At 64.5% G+C, this 18,854-nt stretch overlaps 2 protein-coding genes across 4 annotated transcripts in view; one reads left to right on the forward strand and one right to left on the reverse strand.

The window, feature by feature from the left end:
• LOC101803899 (dedicator of cytokinesis protein 2-like) overlaps positions 1-18,854 on the forward strand; it is a 65,031-nt gene that overhangs the window by 33,317 nt on the left and 12,860 nt on the right. The gene's annotated exons all lie outside the window — the stretch shown is intronic.
• Positions 495-17,694, reverse strand: LOC113843459 (uncharacterized). Of its 2 annotated transcripts, XM_027455910.3 has the most exons (4): positions 17,568-17,694; positions 5,894-7,775; positions 3,436-3,510; positions 495-917 (listed from the first exon to the last, which is right to left on the reverse strand). In XM_027455910.3, exons 2-4 carry the CDS (start codon positions 7,402-7,404, stop codon positions 725-727), a joined length of 1,779 nt encoding a protein of 592 aa, XP_027311711.2. In that variant the 5' UTR covers positions 7,405-7,775; positions 17,568-17,694; the 3' UTR covers positions 495-724. The 2 variants fall into 2 exon arrangements, with proteins under 2 accessions (XP_027311711.2, XP_038034475.1); XM_038178547.2 differs by lacking the exon at positions 17,568-17,694 and having other exon boundaries at positions 5,894-13,164.

Here is an 18,854-nt window from a genome sequence, read left to right on the forward strand (position 1 = left end):
GCCAGTGCATATTGCAGCCGGGGAGGCCCTGGCCACCTTCCCCCGCCAACCAGCTGCAAAGGGTGGGAGAGGGAATTTCCAGCCCCTGGCTGTGTGGGGAGAGGTAGCTGGGGGTCCCACAGCACCCCGGGTACAGACAGGCCGTGTGGTGCCCCCCAGGTTCCCTGGCCCTACCAGGCAGAGGAGCTGGCAGGAGGAGAGCGGCAGTGTCCCTGGGACCCCAGCCCAGCCTCCCACCTGAGATGGGGCAGGGACAGGGTTCCTCTCTCCGTCCCCTGGGTGCAGGAGATCCCCGGTGTTTCTGACCTCGGGGGGGACTCTGTAGGGCCTCCTGGGGGGCTGTGGAGCTGCTGGCAGCCAGGACAGGCTTGGAGCAGCAGGGCCTGCGGGGAGGAGATGGGGCTGGGGGGCTCCGCAGCCCTGTGTGGGGTGCGCCCGCTGCGCCATCCTCATCCAGAACAGAAATGCACAGCTGGGAGAGGATGTAACGAAAATAGCGTCTCCCTAGAATTTATTGGTTTCTCATTAAATACAGCAGCTGTTCCCCTCACCTCTTATTTACACAGGGGCTTCGTTACATTAAACTGAACAGTTAAAAATATAAAAGCTGGTGCTACCCAAACCCTAACGTCAGAGGGAGGGAGAGGAGGAAGGAGCCTGTGCGGCGTCAGAGCTGGGTTGGTCCTCGTGGGCGCGGGGCGCTCGTGCCCCTCGGCAGCACCGGTTACAGGAACCAGAAGCATTTGCGCCTGGATTTCTTGGAGTCCAGCTTCGCAGGCAGCCTGCTCACCGGCGAGGGCTCCTGCCTGGCCGGCGGGACGGGCCCTGCCGCGGGGGAGCTCTGCGCCGCCTCGCCCTCCATGTGGCTCAGCACCCGCTGGAAGCGGCCCTCCTGCTGCCGAAAGTCGTGCTCCACGCTGCGGGGAGAAGGGGCCGCGTGAGAGGCATCGCTCGCCACCACCCTGCGCCCACAGGGCCGCCTGCACCCCAGTCCTCGTGCCCCCAGGTCCTCCTGCAGCCAGCTGCTGCCCTCTGCCCGCACCCTGTGGGGCTGTGAGAGGAGGGGTACGCCCAGGACCCGTCCCCATCCCAGACAGCCGTCCTGTCCTGCCCGTGGTCTGCAGCAGGGCACGTGGCACCCTCCACAGCTCGCGGGGACCCCTCCAGCTGGAGGAGCAGCTGTGGCTCAGAGTAAGAAATGCTGGGACTTCACCCACCACAGCAACCCCCTGGGTACTGACCTGCCTGGGGTGGGAGCCGGCCACCAGCCCAAGCTGGAAACTGGTGCAGATACTGGGGGGGGTCCAGGGTCTGAGGGACTCTGGTTAGCACTGAGCGCCCTCGGAGAAGGGCTGTACCCAGCCCTGATGTTACAGACCCCCAGTGCCCTCCCCTGAGCCCAGTGCAGCCGCGGCACCAGGCATGCAAGGCCTGCACTGCTGGCTCCGACACCGCTCGTCATGCTGGGCACGTGGGTGCCATGGGTCTGGGCAGGGAAGGGGGGGCTGCATCACCCACCGCTGGCGCCAGGTCTCCTGCACGTCCCCTCCGCTGTCCCTGCAGCACCCACAGGCAAGCTGCCGGCAGCCACGTGCTGTAAAAAGCTTCCTCACCCAGAGAGCTCCAACCTGCAGCCGGCTCCCCTCTGAGCAGCAAGGTGCTGCTGCCTCTGCCGCCACCACGCACGTGGCCTGGCCACGCACACGGGGACCCCAGCAAGCTCCTGTGTGGTGTGCTGGCAGCTCGTGTCACTGCGTGCCATCAGGGACACCCGTTGTCCCCAGCTGCCTCTAACAGGGCTCCCGGGCTCCAAGGAAGGGTGCACGTGCTTGCTGCAGGGGTAATTCCCCACAGGTTCCATCACACCACTGGGGATCTCTCCCAAAGCAGACCCCCGTGGCAGCACCCTTTGAAATGTTGGATGCATGCTGACGCTGATGTCCCTCGCATGCAGGGGAAGGTCAGGAGGTGCTCGCAGCACAGCCAGAACCCCTGCAGCCCCTCCCCTCCGTGCTCTCAGCCCACCCATCCTCATCTTCACCACCCGCCACAGGGGACCCACCTTCTGTCCCCGCCTGCGTGCAGCCCCTGTGAGGTGCTCAGCCACAGCCCTGAGGCCAGAGAGGGTGTGCTGCTGCTGGCCGGGGTCTGCCTATGGTGGTGCCCCCTGCCCCTGTCCCATCCCACTCTGCCCCCACCCCATGTCCCACCGGAGCCTTTTCCCGTCACGGAGGTGGCAGCTAAACCCAGCGGGAGCCCTCAGCGGGAGCCTGGCTGTTACATGAAGCCACCTCCCGCAGCAGTGACATCTCCCAGCCGCAGTGCCGCGTGGAGACAGGCTCGTCAGTCCCAATTAGCACTGAAGGCCCCCATGAGCTAAGGAGGGGGAGCTGGCTGTTGGCTCTGGCGTAAATAAGCCGGGAACAAGAGACACAGCCCCAGCAGTGCCGCAGTGGTGTAAGGGTGCCAGGGCACAGGGGGACGGAGCTGGGGCACCCCTGGCCCTGAGATGCCCAAGGAGAGCGCACGCGTCCCAGGCACCCAGCGCAGTGTAGCGGGGCAGCGGCTGCTCCTGTGCACACCCTGTGACCCTGGGGAAGCAGAGCCGAGGCACTGCGGTCCTGCACCTTGGTGAGGCCCTGGCATGGCAGGGATGTGCCAGCCCAGGGACACTGCTAGGGGCACTCGTCCCCCGGCAGCCCCAGGCACCGCCATGGGACGGGTGCCTTCCCCAGCACAACCAGCACCCAACAGCAGCACCTGCGTGAATTCACGCACGGACAAGACACAGCCCAGACTCAGAGCTAGCAAGCCCAGGGCTCCTGTAAGGAGGTTTTTCCCCCAACACATTGCTTTTAAAGATAAATGCCCTGTCACCTCATCAGAGCAGATCTCCTTTCAGCTGCCAGCCAGCCCACTGTCTTTGTGAAACAAACAGCATCCGTGAGGGGAAGCCAGAGCTGCCCCCCCAGTGACAAAGGGCCCAGGTTCAGAGCCAAGGACACCAGGACACAGCCCTGGCCTTTTGGCCGTGGTGAGCTGAGCCTGGTGTGGGGACAGGCACACTGCCCTGGGCAGCAGCCACGGCACCGGCACCGAGCAGCTGCAGCTCTGCCCCTGAGCACCCCTCCTGTCCCTGGGGTGCCTGTTTGGAGGCAGGGAGGGAGGTGCTGCAGCTTGCACCCGGGTGTCTTATGGTGCCACGATCGTCCCTCAGGTCGTGCGAGCCTCCTCTGGCGCACCAGCACTGCCCGAGGGGCGGGCAGCACAGTGGGGCTGGGGGGCCATGGAAAAGCTACGACTGTCGTGCCATGTCCCCCCCGAGAGCTGGGACTTGCCCTGCTCTGCCTCGTAGCCACACTAGGAGTGTGATACCTGGAATGGGGACGGAGGAGAGCAGGGCCCCACCGGGAACACCCCAGAGCTGCCTCGTACCTGTAGATGATGCAGGCGCAGTCCCGGCAGGTCCCGCAGTTGGCAATGTCCTGCCCTGTCCGGTACGAGTGTCGCCTGCAACAGAGCAAAAGTGCTGTGAGCCTGGAGACCCGACCTCCTGTGCCTCCCCCAGGCCCTCAGCTGCCCCACAGCACGTACACCGGCCGGCGGGGACCCCTCTGCTCCCGGGATCCCCGCTCCTCTCCTGCCCCGTGCGATGCCCTTTGATGCCAGGCCAAGCACGGTGCCTCTCAGCTCAGCGGATTTCTCAGTTGGTTGCAAACCAGGCAGGCATGGCAGAAGCCCTGAATCCTTTGCACTCTGTCAGCCTCGTTTTATCACCACCCCAGAGCTGTACCTCGTGCCCAGGGACACCCCAGGACACTTTGCATCTCCCCACGCACAGCACCTGCAGGGAGCGGGGCCACGGGCAGCGTGGGGGACAGGGGGGAGCACTCACAGCACACAGCAGTGCCCTGACAGATGGGCAGAGGGAGATGTGCCAGCCTAATCGCCAGCCTACGCTGGACTTAGGATTTCTCTCTTTTTGAAGCTTTTGTATCAAAGAAGCTGCCTCCTCCAGGGAAGGTGCAAGGGACTTAAATAAAGCAGAGATGGCTGCTGAGCCCCAAAGGTCAGCTCAGCCCCAAAGCCAGTCCTCCTCCCGGATCTCTGCAGAAAATGGTATTCTGCTGCTAGTGCTAAACACTTGCCCCAATGCATCCTCGGCCAGCTGCATCCTGCTGCCCTGCCGGAGCTCAGCAGCTCCCTGGGGCGGCTCCCTGTGCAGCACCGAGCCCCAGCCCCTGGCACCAGCTGCCCCCCTAAAGGCTGGCGGTCACCCTAGCAGCTGCCTCCTCACCTCCTGTGCCCCTCAGGCAGTGCAGGCTGCGGCTTTTTGGGGGACAGCTGAGAAAACACCCCCCTGTCCCAAATACCAGGCACAGCTTCCTGCTTGAATCATTCTCCTCTTACTCGACCTTGATCATGACTGTTCTCAGCCCTCGGAAACTAGGTCTTTTAATGCACCAAATTATATATTACAATTGGGATTATACTCTGGCACATAAATTAGATCATGATACCTTTTATATGCGTATACAGAAGGTGTGTATACACGTGGACCTAATGCTGTATAAACTGCGCCTCTGTCAGGATGAGATCTAACGTGGGGACAGACGTTTGGCTCGGGAAGTTGCTGCTGGGAGACACCCGGGCCCTGTGAGGCTGCACTACGGGGCGAGCGGTGCCGGGGCTGGTGGCAGCGCCTCGGGGCCACCCGCAGGTCTGCCGGGACGCTGACCCGTGGCAAATAAGGCCAGGCTGTTCCTCAGCAGAAGGACACTGGGAAAATCTTTTATGTGATTTCCTACCCCGTTCCTTATGTCTCTGGGCAGCGTTTGCTCATTTGACTGCAGCAGTATATGGAGCCGAGATCTTAATTAAGCTCCCCACGGTGAAGCTAAATCAGCTTCCTGAGCAGACAAACTCAATTCCGACCGTGGGAGCAGATCTGCCCTTTTGCCAGGCTCTGCTCTGGACCTGCCTGCACCAAGCCAGGCTGGGACACAGCCCTGCCCGGTGGGACCCCTCTGGGGGCACCCCACAGGCAGGGGCACCCCAGGGCCATGCCCTCCGCCCAGCACGGGCAGCAGCCCCTGTGCAGTCCCGAGGAGTGAGGCCAGTGGAAGTGGAAGTGGAAGGAATTATTTAGCAGCCACTTAATTTGGTTAAACAATTAAGCGCTTGTGCAGGCGGGAGGGACAGGACCCGCAGGAGGTGCCCTCTGGCAGGGCAGGACCTCACGCCGGGTGCCCCCTGCCCCCCTGAGCTCGCTGCCATGGCACGCGCCCGGCTTGGTGCACGTGCCAGGCGCGGCCCCTTGCCAGCATGAGGCCAAACTAACGAGCTGCCAAGCTAATGAGCTGTCCCGGCCCAGTGCCCTGGGCTGTCGCACGCAGCTGAAGCCCAGCAGAGCCCTACCAGCGATGCCACCTGCAGCTGGCACAGGCGATGTCCCCATCACCAGGCACCAGTCACCTGGGCCCCCTCAGACACAGACGGTTCGTTAAGGTTCATTAACAGGCAGAGCGTGCCAAACCCTGCCAAGCCCCCCAGGCTGTGCCCCCTGGGCATGGCAGGCTCCCAGCACAGGACCCTCTGCCTTGCTGGCGGCCAACCCAGAGGAATCCTAGCAAGTTGTTAACGGGAATATCCCGAGCCACGGGCAGCGCCTGGTACTGCAAAACACAAACGAGGCCACGAAAACTGGCCCGGGGCATGCCCTGCCCTTGACCTACAGAGCAGGGATGGGCAGGACAGACAGCGGGGGCCATTCCTGTGGCACAGACCGGCAGCACCAGAGACCGAGCCCTTGACAAGGGCCCTGGCCACCCGTCTTTCATCCACAGCCCCCCGAAGGACATCTGCCCCCTGTCCCCCACCTGCGCTTGCTCACCCGTCCCGCTGGGCCTCCTTCTTCTCCAGGTCCTGGATGACGTCCAGCAGCACTCGGATGGTTTGTTGGCTGGTCTCCAGCACCCCTTCCAGCGACTGCAGCTGGGACTGCAGGTCCCCCTGCGCCCCCGCAGGGCCCTGTCCCTGAGATGTTCGGGTGTGCTCGTCCCCCGCCGGTGCTGCCGCTGGCCCCTTGGCTGCGACCACCAGTTGCAGAAGGTCCTGGACGTGGCGCAGCGTCTCCGACTGCTGGGCGGTGAGGCAGGGCTGCCCGTGCTGGGGGGCCTCTGGCGCCCGCCCGCCCAGCTGAGTCCCGGTGCCGGAGCCCTGCAGGGCCGGGGGCAGCAGCTCCCCGTGTCCCTCTGGTCCCACCTGGCCGTGCCCGGGATCGGCGGCCCGCAGCCGACTGCTGATGCCGTCACGGGTGTCCGGACGGCCAAGCGCAGCTGGTGTCTTCTCCGGTGTGGCGGCTGAGCTGTGCCAGCCTGGCGCTGGTAGGATGGGGGCTGGCGGGGTGCAGCAGGGCCCCCCCCATGGCGAGCTGCAGAGCTGGTGCTGGGGTGGTGGGGGGTCCCGGGGGGAGGTGCCCTGAGCTGGCTGGCGGAGCCCCTGGATGTGCGCGGTGGGGAGGGTCTGCTGGCAATGCGGAGAGGGCTGGGGCAGCAGGCGCCCGCGGGGCAGGCTGTGCTCTGAGTCGCTCCGGCCGAGCCCCTGCACCTCAGCGGGCAGCGGGGGCTGGCCGCAGGGCACAGAGGCCGGGCGCTGGGAGGGTCTCCGGCTGCCCCTGGGGTTCCCACAGAGCCGGGCACAGGGCTCAGGGGGGCAGCTCTTGGCTGGGGAGGTACAGCTGGCAGCAGGGCACCCGGCTGTGCCCGGATAAGGGGGACAGGGATCCCTGGGCGGTGGCGGTGACGCGTGGCACGCCGCAGCACGCTGGGTGAGGGCGGCGGCACGCTCATGTGCGGGGAGGCTGCCGGGCACGTGTGGGGGCACAGCCCGGATGGAGGGGGTGGGCGAGGGGCCCCCCGGGCAGCGGGCGCTCCCCAGGGCAGTGGGCAGCCCCACTACCCCGGCCATGTCGCAGACACTCTTACTGCGGGGCTGGGAGGCTGGGAAGGGCTTCTGCAGGCTGGGGGAGGTCTGGATGGCAGCGCTCGCGCACGCCTTCCTGGGCATGGGCAGCGTCAGCGAGCATGGCTGGGCCTGGGGCCAGCTCCGCCGCGAGGCACAGAGAGCCGCCGGCTCAGGGGCGTCCCTGGGGGGCGGCGAGGCACGTGGGGTGTTGGGGCCAGGGGCGGCTGCGGGCCCTGGTGGGGGGCTGCCCGCCTGCTCCGCGCTGCCCTCCACCAGGTCCTTGAAGCGGACCTGCTGCGTGCGGTTGCGCCGGCGCTGGAGGCGGCTCTCGATGTCGGGCGAGTCGCGGTTGAGCAGCACCGAGCGCACCGTCATGGCTTTCTCCTGGCCGCCCTCGCTGGCGGGGGCCGGCCCAGCAAGGGGCTCCCTGCTGACCATGGCTCACGGCCCCGGGGCCGAGGCCCTGTGGCGGGGCGCTGCAGCGGGGCCGAGCTGTGGCGTTCGGAGCCCTGCGCTGCGCCCGTCCCCGGAGCTGTCCGGGGCACTGGGCGGCCTCATCCCGTGCTGCCGCGGAGAGGGGACGCCGTGTGGGAGGCGGGCGAGGGGCTGCTGGGCACGCCGCCCACTGCACAGCCCCTACAGCCCACAGCACGCGGACACCCTGACGACCCTGCCTGCCACCGTGCCTCCCCGCTGGCACCAGCAGCCCATGGTCCCGCCACCTCCGCCCGGGCTCAGTGCCCCCCACGGTGGGCTCCCCAGGGCACCGGGTGCCAGCCGTCCCTGCGCATGGCTCCTGGCTCCCAGACCTGTGGGGACAGAGAAAGGAGGTGAGCCCCGGCCCTGCTGCCCGCTCCCTCCTGTGGATGGGGACGGGGACGGGGATGTCTCTGGCTGCCCCGTGGAGCCGCCGGCCTCTGCACACCTCCCACCCAGCGCGGCCATCACAAAACGCGAAGAGACAAGCTTTGATCTCTGGCGCTGCCTCCTCAGCACAAAAGGAGAAGGGAAAAAAAGAAACCCCTTTAGCATAAACACGTTACAAGTTCACAGCTCAAATCAAGCAGAAGAAGCTGTTAAAAATAGCTCTGCCTTGCTGGGGCTTGGTACCTCGTGTTCAGAGGGCGCTGGGAGCAGGCAGCCCCTGCTGCAGGGGCACAGCGGGACGGGATGGGAACAGCGCAGAGGAGCAGGTCAGGCTGCGCTGGGCACAGGGGGCTTGTATGTGGGGATGGACAGGCAGGGGGCACCCGCTGTGCATGGGGCTGGACAAGGTGTGGGGTGCCCAACCTATGTGGGACCTGGCTGCAGTGGCGCAGGACCCGTCGTGTATGGGGCACAGGGTCCCATCCTGCACGTGCCACCTGTTGGAGCTGGGGCAGGGCTGCGGGCGTGGGAGAGCAGCTCAGTGCATGGGACGAGGCTGTGACTTGGGGACATTTAGCCAATTTGGGCATGTGAGAACCAGCCTCAAGAAAGAAGAGGTGTTGCGTCTGGGATGGCAGCTTCCAGTGCTGGGCTCCTCTCCAAGATGGGCATCTCTGGGGCAGGCTGCCCTGGCTGCGAGCAGGGCTCCCACGCAGGGAGGAACCCCCAGCCCCGCTGTCGCACAGCTGCACACAGCGCCTCCTCCCCGCACAGGCAGAGCAAACCCCTTCCCCAGCCCTGACCCCAACCAACACCAGGCCCCCACACACAGCCGGATCTCTTGCGCCCACCGTGGTCACTGGCCACCTTTCTGGCCCCTCGCACTGCTCAGGTACATGGCACGTACCTCTGAGCCCTGCTCAGGAGCCCCTGCTCCCCTGGGCACAGAGGATTTGTGGCTCGTTTTGGGAAGCAGCATTGTGAGAAGGAGGCACTGGAGGGCAGAGCAGGAGTCACCAGCCCCGGCAGGGAGTGACGCTGCTCAGATTCATGGCTTGCTGTCCTGCACTTGAGGTCTGCAGACACCCACAGGTGCCTGGGCACGGGCAAGGAGCACAGTGCTATGGGTGCCCCTGGCACCATGCCGTGCCCTGCATCCCGCAGCTGGCACTGGTGGTGCCCACCCCGCCATGCAGCCCAGGGAGCCCCCAGCCCCGTACTGCTGCAGCACACTGAGCTGGGAGCTCTGCTCCCCCCACAGCCCTCTCACCCTCCCTGCAGCCCCCCCCTGGCCCTGCTCGCCGCCTCGCCTTGCTCTCACTGCACCGAAGCAGCTGACTCAGCACAGCAGCCTGGAGTCCCCATGCACTGGGAACGAGCAAACTTCCCAGCTGGGCCCGATTTCCCGCGCCTCCCCAGGACCACAGCGAGCCCAGCAGCAGCAGGCTCAGCCAGGGCCTGGCCCGGCCAGTGCGGGGGACCCACGGCTCACACCTCTGCGCCCCTCGTCCAGCGCTTGTCGGGATGCTGCTCCACGCGCCAGCAGCCAGCCACACGGCGCTTCCCTTCCCCAGTCTTGGAGCTGTGCCCAGACACCGGGAGGTGTTTGTGAGGCAGGACGCGGCGAAGGCATGGCCGGCGGATGGGGCATCTCGTTAGTATGGACAGCAACAGGCTGAGGAGGGGAGGGAGCTCACTGGAGAGCCGAGCTCTGTGCATGCCTGAGGCAGTGGCCGTGCTGGCACCCGCATGGAACAGGGCAGAGCCTGCAGGACCACAGGACCCAGTCCAGCCCCGCAGCGTGGGACCAGCAACCCCAGCTACGGCTGTGCCAGTACAGGAAACACGCTCAGTGGCAGGGGATGGATGGGCTGGCACGTTTCTGTGCTGGACCGTGCCCCTGCATGTGGGTCAGCACCAGTGCAGCCTGGCTGAGCGCTCCCAGAGGACAGCTTGTGTGGCCACCCTGCTCCGGAGACTTTCTTAATGAGGATGCTAATGGGCACGGGGCAGGGGTGCCAGGAGCCACTCCAACAGCCAAGCATGGGGCAGGAGCGCTCCAGGCACAGTCCAGGCAGTGGGGGCAGACACGGACCCTGCAAGCTCCCGGGGGACCAGGCTGAGCCACAGCCGATGGCAGAGCGAGACCAGGACACCTCACTGCCTGCGCAGCCAACGCGACGCTGTCAGTCAGTGGGGCATCCGCTGAGGCACCCCCTGCCTCCCGAACCGCGCTCCGCTGGAGAGATCAGAGACATGCCACAAGGACAAAGAAAAAGTCTATAAATTATACATGCACTAACTGCATTTGGAGAACAGTTCTAAGGGTGTCAAACACCAAAAGCTAGGACCCTCCCACTCGTCCTTCTGCATATGCATTACAGCACGGTCAGATTTAGTGCTGTGCTCAGGCACTGTTTCCAGCATGCCTGCATCTTCTGGTGCTAATGAGTCCTGCTGTGGGACTGAATCAGGACCGTGGAACCGAGCGGCTGCTGTACCTCATGTACCCCCCCCGTACCGGAGCCGAAGCTGAAGGAAACAGCTCTGCCAATAGATCCAGCTGGAAGCACGGCTCCAGGGACATTTTGAATGCACAGAAAGGGCCATGGGGAAGGGGCTGTGCAGGAAGCACAGGCACGCGGCACTCAGCCGCACCAGGGCTTTCCAGCTGCTATCTTCAAGCTTGTTTAGTGGGAGATGGCACTCGGGACGGTGTATGCCAACGAGCCTGCATGCTCACCCAGGCGCCCGCACAAGCGCTGCTCTCCCAGCGGGGCACCGCAGCCCACAAATCTTCCTGTGCCCACAGCTCCCTGCCCCTGGGCACCTTGTGCAGGACCTGAGCTGCCGGACGGAAGGCACAGGAGCAGAAGCGTTCCCTGCTGGTGCCACCCTCCCCAAAACAAGGCACAGATTGCTTTGCTTGGTCTTGCCGTGCTGAGTAACGTGGTGCTACAAAGCTGGAGCCCTTCTGGGGTCCCGAAACTGAGTCAGCCCCTTTAGGGCCAAGCTGCTGTCAGCCCAGGACTGCAGCAGCTCCCCTCTGGAGGGGGATGACCAGGACTGGGGATACAGGCAGACAGGGGAGGGGACAGCTGAAGGATGGGAGCTGTCCTCGCTCCTGCGTGGTGGCTGAGGCTGTCCTCAGGTGCCCTGTGCCAGCAGCTCTCCAGCAGTCCCTGCTCGAGCGCGTGTAAGGGCTGCGCACGCCAGCACCCCAGCCTCACCCAGCAAACACGAGCAGCTCTGTGCACCCCTCGCAGCTGACGCAGGGGCAGGAGGGCTCCCCACGCTTTGCTTTTGCCCATGTGTGCAGGGCAGGGAGCAAGCAGGCACCAGGGATTCAGAGTGTTCCTCTCCCAGCTTTGCCAGCGGAGCTGCACCAAGGAGGGCAGGCTGGCTCTGCCCGTCCTGCTGCTGGCCCCGAGGAGCTCCCCATGCGCACCCGTGGAGGAGGCAGGGCAGGGCAGGGCAGCCATGCTCCCGGAGGTGAGGAACCCACCAGAGCTGTGGGCACCCTGGCACGCAGCACTCCTGCAGGTGTGGAGGTGGGGACGCCACGGTGCTACAGGACCTTCCCCTCTTGCAGCTCTGGATGCGTTAGTGTGGCCAAGGCCACAGGAGAGCCCGGCGCAGGCAGCACATCAGACCCGCAGAGCCCTGGGCGCAGAGGCACCGGGGGGGGCTGGCACGGGGACCCACCAGCCTGGTGCCTCTGCGGGCAGCGGTGGGAACAGATGCAGAGCTTGATTAATGACAGATGAAGGATGGCAGCATGTACCAGTCGTGCCAGTCAGCACGGGGTTATAGGAAACACGGTTCATCAAACTAATTTTCTGTCTGTTTTGATGAGATTCCCAGTTTGGTCGACGAAGGTAAAAGCCTCGATGGAACAGACTTGGATTTCTGTAAGGCATTTGACATTTTGACGAAGAAAGCAGAATGATACGAAAGCAATGTGGCACACATTAAATGGATTAAAAACTGGCTAACCAGCATGTCTCAAGACATAATCATCCAGCGATCATCACCAATTAGCCGTGCTTCTGCTCAGGTCCTGTGGAGGGGCGGCCGGGGCCCCACGCTAACACTGGCTATTAGTGACCTCAAAGAAGAAGAGTCAGCACCCATAAAATGTGCAGATGATACAAAGACTGAGAGAAGGATAAGGAATGAGAACGGCAAAAGTGCCATGCAAGAGGCAGGGAACAGGCACTGCAAAGAGGGGTCTGTGCCGTGGGGAATGGCACTCCCCTGCAGCCGTGCAGGTAAAGTGCAACATAACAGTGCCTGGAAATTGGTGGTCAGCACGTTCAGATGGTGAATGACTTCCTTGAAAGGTGAGGTCATCCAGTGTGAGAGCAATTTGGAAAGAATTTAGGTGGTGGTGGATCCTCCATCTTGGCAATTGCTTGAGGTCTGAGTGTTTTTCTCCTCTTGTTCACATGGGAATTACAAGCAGCAAGTCATACGCGATGATTTATAGATAAAACCAGATGACGCCACTGTAATGCAATAGATGACATGAGGACTCCAGTGATGGGCTCGCCAGATGAGCTGGATGCTCAGTGCAGCTGGGAGCAGATGTCCCATCAGCTGAACGAGACCCAGGAGCCGTGGAAGGGACACAGGCAGCTTCCCCACTGCCTGGCCACCGGCACCACCGAACTGCAGTGCCGATCCCCCCGCGCTCAGGCTGCCCTTGCCCCCACACGCATCAAGTCTTTCTCCAAACGTCTGGGATTCACGGCTGGCACTGAGGCTCCGACTCACATCAGCCTGGTGTCCTTCAGGTCCACGAACCTGCTGCTGTGCTGTGTGTGCTGGTGTCCAGAGCCCGGTGGTGCATCACTGCCCTGCACCTTGCCAGCGCCGTCAGCTCCTGCCCGCAGCCCAGGCCCTGCACATCCCTCCCAGAGAGCGAGGGCCTGCGACAGTGGCACTGCTCCGGCCCGTCCTGATTAATGGGCTGGCGAATCTTGTAAGAGAGGCAGCAAATCTTCCCATGCTTTATCTTGATACATGGGCTGCAGGGTTGGGCTGAGAGGAACAAAGCCCTGCTTCACACCTGCTCCTCCATCCACTGGAGATGCTGCAGGGCGGAGGCACAGCCTCCAGCTGCCTGCCCGCTCTCGTCTCCCCACACTGGGATGGCACAGCCCTGCCCAGCTCTTCCTCCCGACGCCACGACGCCAGCAGAGACCAGCCCAGCACCGCTGGACAGACCCTGGGCACCGGACCCAGGGCTGCAGGCACCACCACGGGGTCCCAGCCACCCCCGTGCCCGGGAGTGATCCTGCACGGCCCCAGCCCCTTCTCCACCCATCCTCCACCTCCTCCTCCTCCTGGCAACGTCTGTGGAAGAAGGAAAACCAGAGCAGACACATAAATCTTCTCCTCAAGACGCAGGAAGCTGGGAGATTAGATTTATGAGAGAGGAAGTCATATTCTTCTGGAGCTGCAGAAGAGAACAGCTAATTACCCAGCTCCACTACTGGGTACAACGGTTCCTCTTGGGACAAAACCTTTGCTGTCCCTGATCTCTGAAAGGGGATGAGGTGCTACGGCAAGCACAGGAGGAAACAGAGGATGAGGCATTTGCTCACAGCCGATGACCAGGCAGGAGCCAGGTTCTCAATACATCAGCCGGTAGCAGGACTTAATCCCAGTTTGGCTCCAAGAGGACTCGGCACGTTTGTACTCGGCGTGGGGCATCCACGGGACGTGGGGGTTGAGGACGGAGAGCGTCTCCTCAGCAGCCAGCAATGCCAAACCCCAGCTCCTCGCAGGGGCAGCGCCAGCACGAAGCCAGCACGTGCCCGGCCCTCGCAGCTGCTCTTGGAGGCTCTTCCAGCACCCGGCTGTTTGGAGGCGTGCAGGCCTCCTCATTTCCTGCAGGCACTTAATCACGGCCAGTTGATATCCGTTTGTGCTTGTGCCAGTACCGTGCTTTGCTTGAACAGCTCTCCTCCCTCCTCAGCTCGGAGCCCGTGTGCTTTGCCATGAGGACGCAGGGACTCAGGCCCCTTCCATGGCGCAGGCTGGCAGCGCTGAGCAGGGGCAGGCCCTGCCCACACCTCCAGGCCAGCTCCCCATTCCCCCGTCCCCCCCACAGCTTCGCCCATTCCCGTGGGGGCTGAACACCTCTCCACCACCAGCACCCAAGGCAAGGTCTCGCGCTCTGTTCCGGCACCCCCACGGCTCTGCTGGGAACACCCAAAGAGCTCCATCTGAGGACAGCGAATTCCCCGAGCTGGGGCAGTGCCCTGGAGGACTCACACCACCACGCACACTCACTGCAGATGCCACTTGGGTGCCCCAGAGGAGCACTGCTGGCACAAAGGTCCCTTTTCTGTGACAGCAGGTGCCTGGTGGAAGTGGCAGCTCGCACGAGCCAAGGGATCTGCACACATCTTTATTTAGGTCACTGGCTGAAGAGCTCTGCAGGAAAATGAGTCACTCTCCCAGTCCAGGGGCCCTGGAGATGGCCGGAGCCCCCAGCCCAGCCCGGGTGCTCCCTGGGGCCCCAGCACCTCTCCAGGGCTGCCTGAGGCTTCTGCAGCCCCCGCCTGGGTCCCACGGCCGGTGCCCAGCAAAAAGGACACCAAAACCCGTGAAGAAGCAACAACGCCCTCCCGGCACCCAGAGGCCGTCATCTCACCCTTACATCGTGCTTCCCTCTTTCAACTGCAGACACACCGGTGCTGTCAGGTGGAGACTGCATGGCCAGGAGATGCAGCAAGATGCAAAGCCGTTGGAGAAAGCCTTTAGAAGCCTGTGGAAGTCAAATTATTCCTCTGTCTCCCACGGATGCTAATATGGCTGTAGTGGCAGTAGTGGCTGTGTTCTTGCTGTGACTTGCTTTCGTTCCCAGCTCTTTGCAATGCAGAGGAGCACCACTGTCACCATTTCAAATGAGACATGAAGAGGCAGAGTGACCTGCCCAGGGGAACACAGGCAGACCAGGCAGTACAGAGCAGGAGGAGGTGAGGAGTTTGTTTTACATCCCGAGGCTTTCCTTAACCTCCTCAGTGGGAGGCACGAACACCTCCCGTGCAGCCTGCAGCTCCTGGGCTGTGCAGCACCACTTGGCTGCCTTTCCTTGAGGCTACAGAAGAGACCACCATGGGAAGAAGGCACCACTTTGCCTGCTTCCTTCCCAGTGGTATGGGCACACTGCATTCTGCTGAGTCTCAGAGACAGCTCGTGCAGGTGCACGGACATGGGGAGAACACCTGACACAGACCTGGCCTCGAGAGCAGGCAGGCTCGGCCGGTGCTTCCTCCAGCAGAGGCTGTCCCCAGAGTGATCACAGGACAAACAAAATGGGACATGGCCTAAAGGCTCGTGGTCACAGGAGACACAGCTCGTCACAAGACATCCCACAGCTCCGCACTTTCCCAGGGAGCAGCGTGTCGCCCCTCGCAGAACCGGGCTCCGCTCTCCATCTGGAGCCACGCCGCCAGCCAGCAGCCTGCGGGCTGGGGAGCCCCGGCAGACGGGGACTGGATGTGCTCCTTCACATGCCAGGAATTTTATTAGAAAGCCACAAGCTGTCCACAAAGCACATTTCTGGAAAAAGCTAGAAAGGTTTTGCGGCCCAGCAATTCACGGGCAGACAGCCACAATGCCCGGCCTCGCGTGCACCTGTCCCGGGGAGCCTGGCGCAGCCCCACGGGGGGCACGCAGCCCCGCAGCTCTGAGCCCACGGCCCCACGGGGACCGGTGCCCCCGTCCCGCTGCCGCACCGTCTGCAGGCTGCAGCCCTGGCAGCGGGAGCAGGAGGCCTCTGCGGCTGCAGCTTCCCAGCACCAGTGCAGAGAACGTCATCTCAGAATACAAATTCCTGCCTTTAAGTGGATTTCCAATGCCATCTAGCAGCCGGCCCCCCTTTATCTTTATGCGCCTTAGACAACACTCGCTACCAGGGGAATTTAGGAATTAGCAAGTGTCTTTGCCGCGTGCCTCGGTTTCCCAACCCACAAAGCAGCCAGGGTGGTACGAGTACCACTGTTAGCACACGAGACAGACCCCGTCCAAAAGCACTGGTTACGACTGAAGTATTGTTACTACAGATGCAAATGAACCCACTAATTATTTGTGGCCTCTGAACACTACCATACTATTAAATAATTATAATAATTATGATTTGTAAAGAAGATAACCTCAGCCTAAAGGAGCTTCTGTGTTTAAATCCACTCTGCTTCTCCAAGCGCACGGGAAGGATTTTGAGCACTTCCCAGCAGATGTGGAACCTGCCAGGACAGAACCAGGGCCGCCAGCCTGTGCCAGCTCTCGCCTGGAGCTGCTTCCAAGCCCAGGAGGGACTTGGGCAGTTTCTGGTCCCCTTCTCAGGCAGGCCGCCAGTGAGGGGACACAGCCAGCGGACCCTGGCATCCCCGCCCGTCCCAAAGGGCTTGTTCCTGTGCCCCGGGAGGTGCTGGCAGCTGCAGGCTGGCAAGCAGTCCCCTGCCCCGCCACGGGCACGCGGCTCTCACCGTCCCTCTCTGGGCACACAGCCACAAAGCCGGGTCCCAGCGATTCCTCACACGTGTCCACCTCGTGCTCTGACCAGAAAAAACGGCTCCGTGGAGACCCCTTCTCCCAACTCCCTGTGTGCCTCTGCGAGGAGCTGCAGCTCCAGCTCAGTTCCGCGCGCACTCCTGCGGGGAGGAGAGGGACTCGAGCAGTCCGCAGGAGCTTTGCCTTCGTATTTCATGGGCAGCAGCTACGGCTGCCCCGGCCCTGCTCCCACTGCCCCAGCTGCTGAAGCCCCGCCGGCAGACACAAAGGCCTCGAGCACAGAACACGGCGCTGGGAGCTGCCGGCAGCAACGTGGGCTGAATCCCTCCAGCGCCAGCAGCCGTACCCGCGGCCAGCATCAGCGCAGCGTGCGGTACCAAAAGTGACATCCCTGGGATCATGTGTGTGCGTGTGTCATACACAACCATGGCTCTGGCTGATGGACGTGTCTCCAGCCGAGGGCCAGCAGTGAGCCAGGCTGAGCCGGGCAGGCTGCTGCTGGAGCCCAGCTCCGTGCCCACATCTCCCGCAGGAGCCGATCTGCGAGCGGAGGTGCCACGGGCTGGGGGAGGCAGCAGGGCAGGAGGGCTGCGGTGCAGGGACCAGACCCCGGGGGTCTCCAGCCCTTGTAACGCGGCAGCGCCCAGATTTATCCCCTCGGCCACAGCCCCCAGCACGGCCCCGTGCCCCCAGGGACCCCGGCACAGCCTCAGCAACGTGCTCGGTGCGGGTGCCACCGGCCACCTCTGCGCGGGGTGTGGGTGCCGCGGGCACCGTGCCCCCCGCCACTCCCCAGGCAGAGGCGAGAGGAGCCCCGGGGCGCTGCGACCCCCGCGGCACGGGGAGGCAGGACTGCCCGGGGCCGGGCTCCGAGCTCCGGCGGCGGGGAGGAACGGGCACGGCCGCCCGGGCACCGCGGCTCCCTGCCGGGCAAGCCGGCACCGCGCCCCCGGCCCCCCCCGGCCCCCGCGCATCCCGGGGGCTGCTGCGCCCGGCTCCCGGCCGCGGGTCCCCGCGCTGCCCCGGGGTCCCGGCGCCGGCCCGGGGCTGCCCGCACGGCTCCGGGCTCCCGGCCCCGGGGCTCCCCGTTCCGCCCCGGCTCCCGGCCCCGGCGCAGCGAGCGGGCTCCGCAGGGCCGCTGCCCGCGGGGCTCAGCCCGGCCCGGCCCCGCCGCCCCCTCCCCGTGCTCCCCGCTCCCCGCCCGGTACCTGCTGCTCGGCGGCGGCGGCGGGCGCGGGGCGGCAGCGGCGCGGGGCGGCGTGCGCGGGGCACGGCCGGGGCGGAGCCGCGCGGGCTCCCCGGTACCGGGAGGCGGAGCCGGCGGGGGGGGGGGCGGGGCCGGGACAGCCCCGTGGCGGCGGGGCCGGGGGGGGGGGGAGCCCCGGGCGGTGCCCCCGGGCGGGGACGGACCCCGCTGCGCCCCGCGCCGCTCCCCCGCGGCCGCCTCCGGTGCAGGGCAGGGGGCGCGGCCCCGGCCCCGGCCCCGTGCAGCCCCCCCGGGCCCGTCCCCGCGCCTCTCGGGTGTGCCCGGGGCCCCGTGGTGCTGGGACAGCGCCGGGACCGTGCGTGGGCTCCGGGGCTGCTGGCCCCGTGCTGCGGCGGTGGCCCGGCCGGGTGCTGTCAGCGGGCAGGGTCCCACCGGTGGGTTTGTGTGAGGGCTGCGCTGTTGGTGTGAGGGCTGCGTCTGATCCACCTGCTGTGCCATCCGCTGTGCCATCCGCTGTGCCATCCGCTGTGCCATCCGCTGTGCCATCCGCTGGACAAACCGCATCCATACGTGGAGCAGGGTCTGGCCGTGCAGCTCCCCGGGAATGCAATCTCAATGTAAATTCAGCTTCCCTTGAACGAGGTGTAGCAGCGGCGCAGGGAGTTCACCTGGATCTAATGCCGGCAGCCACCAGAGCAGCTGCTTTCAGGTGACTGAACTAATCCCATCAGATCCCTAGCATCGACCGGCCCGTACGAAAGTTTCCTCCCATCCTTCCTGCCTTACACATTGCCCCTGGGGCACTGCCGGCCTTACCCCTGGGGCAATGAGGTGCGAGGCTCATGCAGCCCTGCAGCGATGCTGGGTGACATCCACTGCGGCTGGTGCGTGTGAAACGGCCCCCCGGGAAGGAACGAGCTGCTCCTGCCCCCTGTGAGCAGTGTGCCTGCCCAGGCGGCTCCACACACGGCCACACTTGGGGATGTGGGTGGGCTTGTGGTAGCCCTGGCTTTGGCAGCACTTGGTCTGGGAGTGGGCCTGGCTGGGGCTGGGGCAGCAGCATTGCTCGGTGAGCAGAGTCTTGACCCCAGCTCTGCAGCCAAGCTGTGCCCGCTCGGCCACGCAGGCAGCTGGTGACCGGAGCGTCTCTGCAGCACTGCTGCCGTGTGCCTGCAGGGCTGCCCCATGTGCAGGTGCTGCTGACCCTGCTGTGTGCCGGCGTTCTGCACGGACACTTCAGGTCTGTAGCTTCACTTTGATGCTAAAAAAGGATTGGGATTCATGGCAT

The sequence above is a fragment of the Anas platyrhynchos genome, chromosome 4 (assembly GCF_047663525.1).
Source record: "Anas platyrhynchos isolate ZD024472 breed Pekin duck chromosome 4, IASCAAS_PekinDuck_T2T, whole genome shotgun sequence".
Lineage (NCBI taxonomy): Eukaryota > Metazoa > Chordata > Aves > Anseriformes > Anatidae > Anas > Anas platyrhynchos.

Excerpts from the sequence above, each read along its gene's own strand:
- LOC113843459 (XM_027455910.3), bottom strand. The coding sequence starts at position 7,404 with ATGGTCAGCAGGGAGCCCCTTGCTGGGCCGGCCCCCGCCAGCGAGGGC. Across the intron at positions 3,511-5,893 it reads AAGGAGGCCCAGCGGGACGG|GCGACACTCGTACCGGACAG; the intron begins GTGAGCAAGCGC and ends GCTCTGTTGCAG. Across the intron at positions 918-3,435 it reads TGCGCCTGCATCATCTACAG|CGTGGAGCACGACTTTCGGC; the intron begins GTACGAGGCAGC and ends TTCTCCCCGCAG.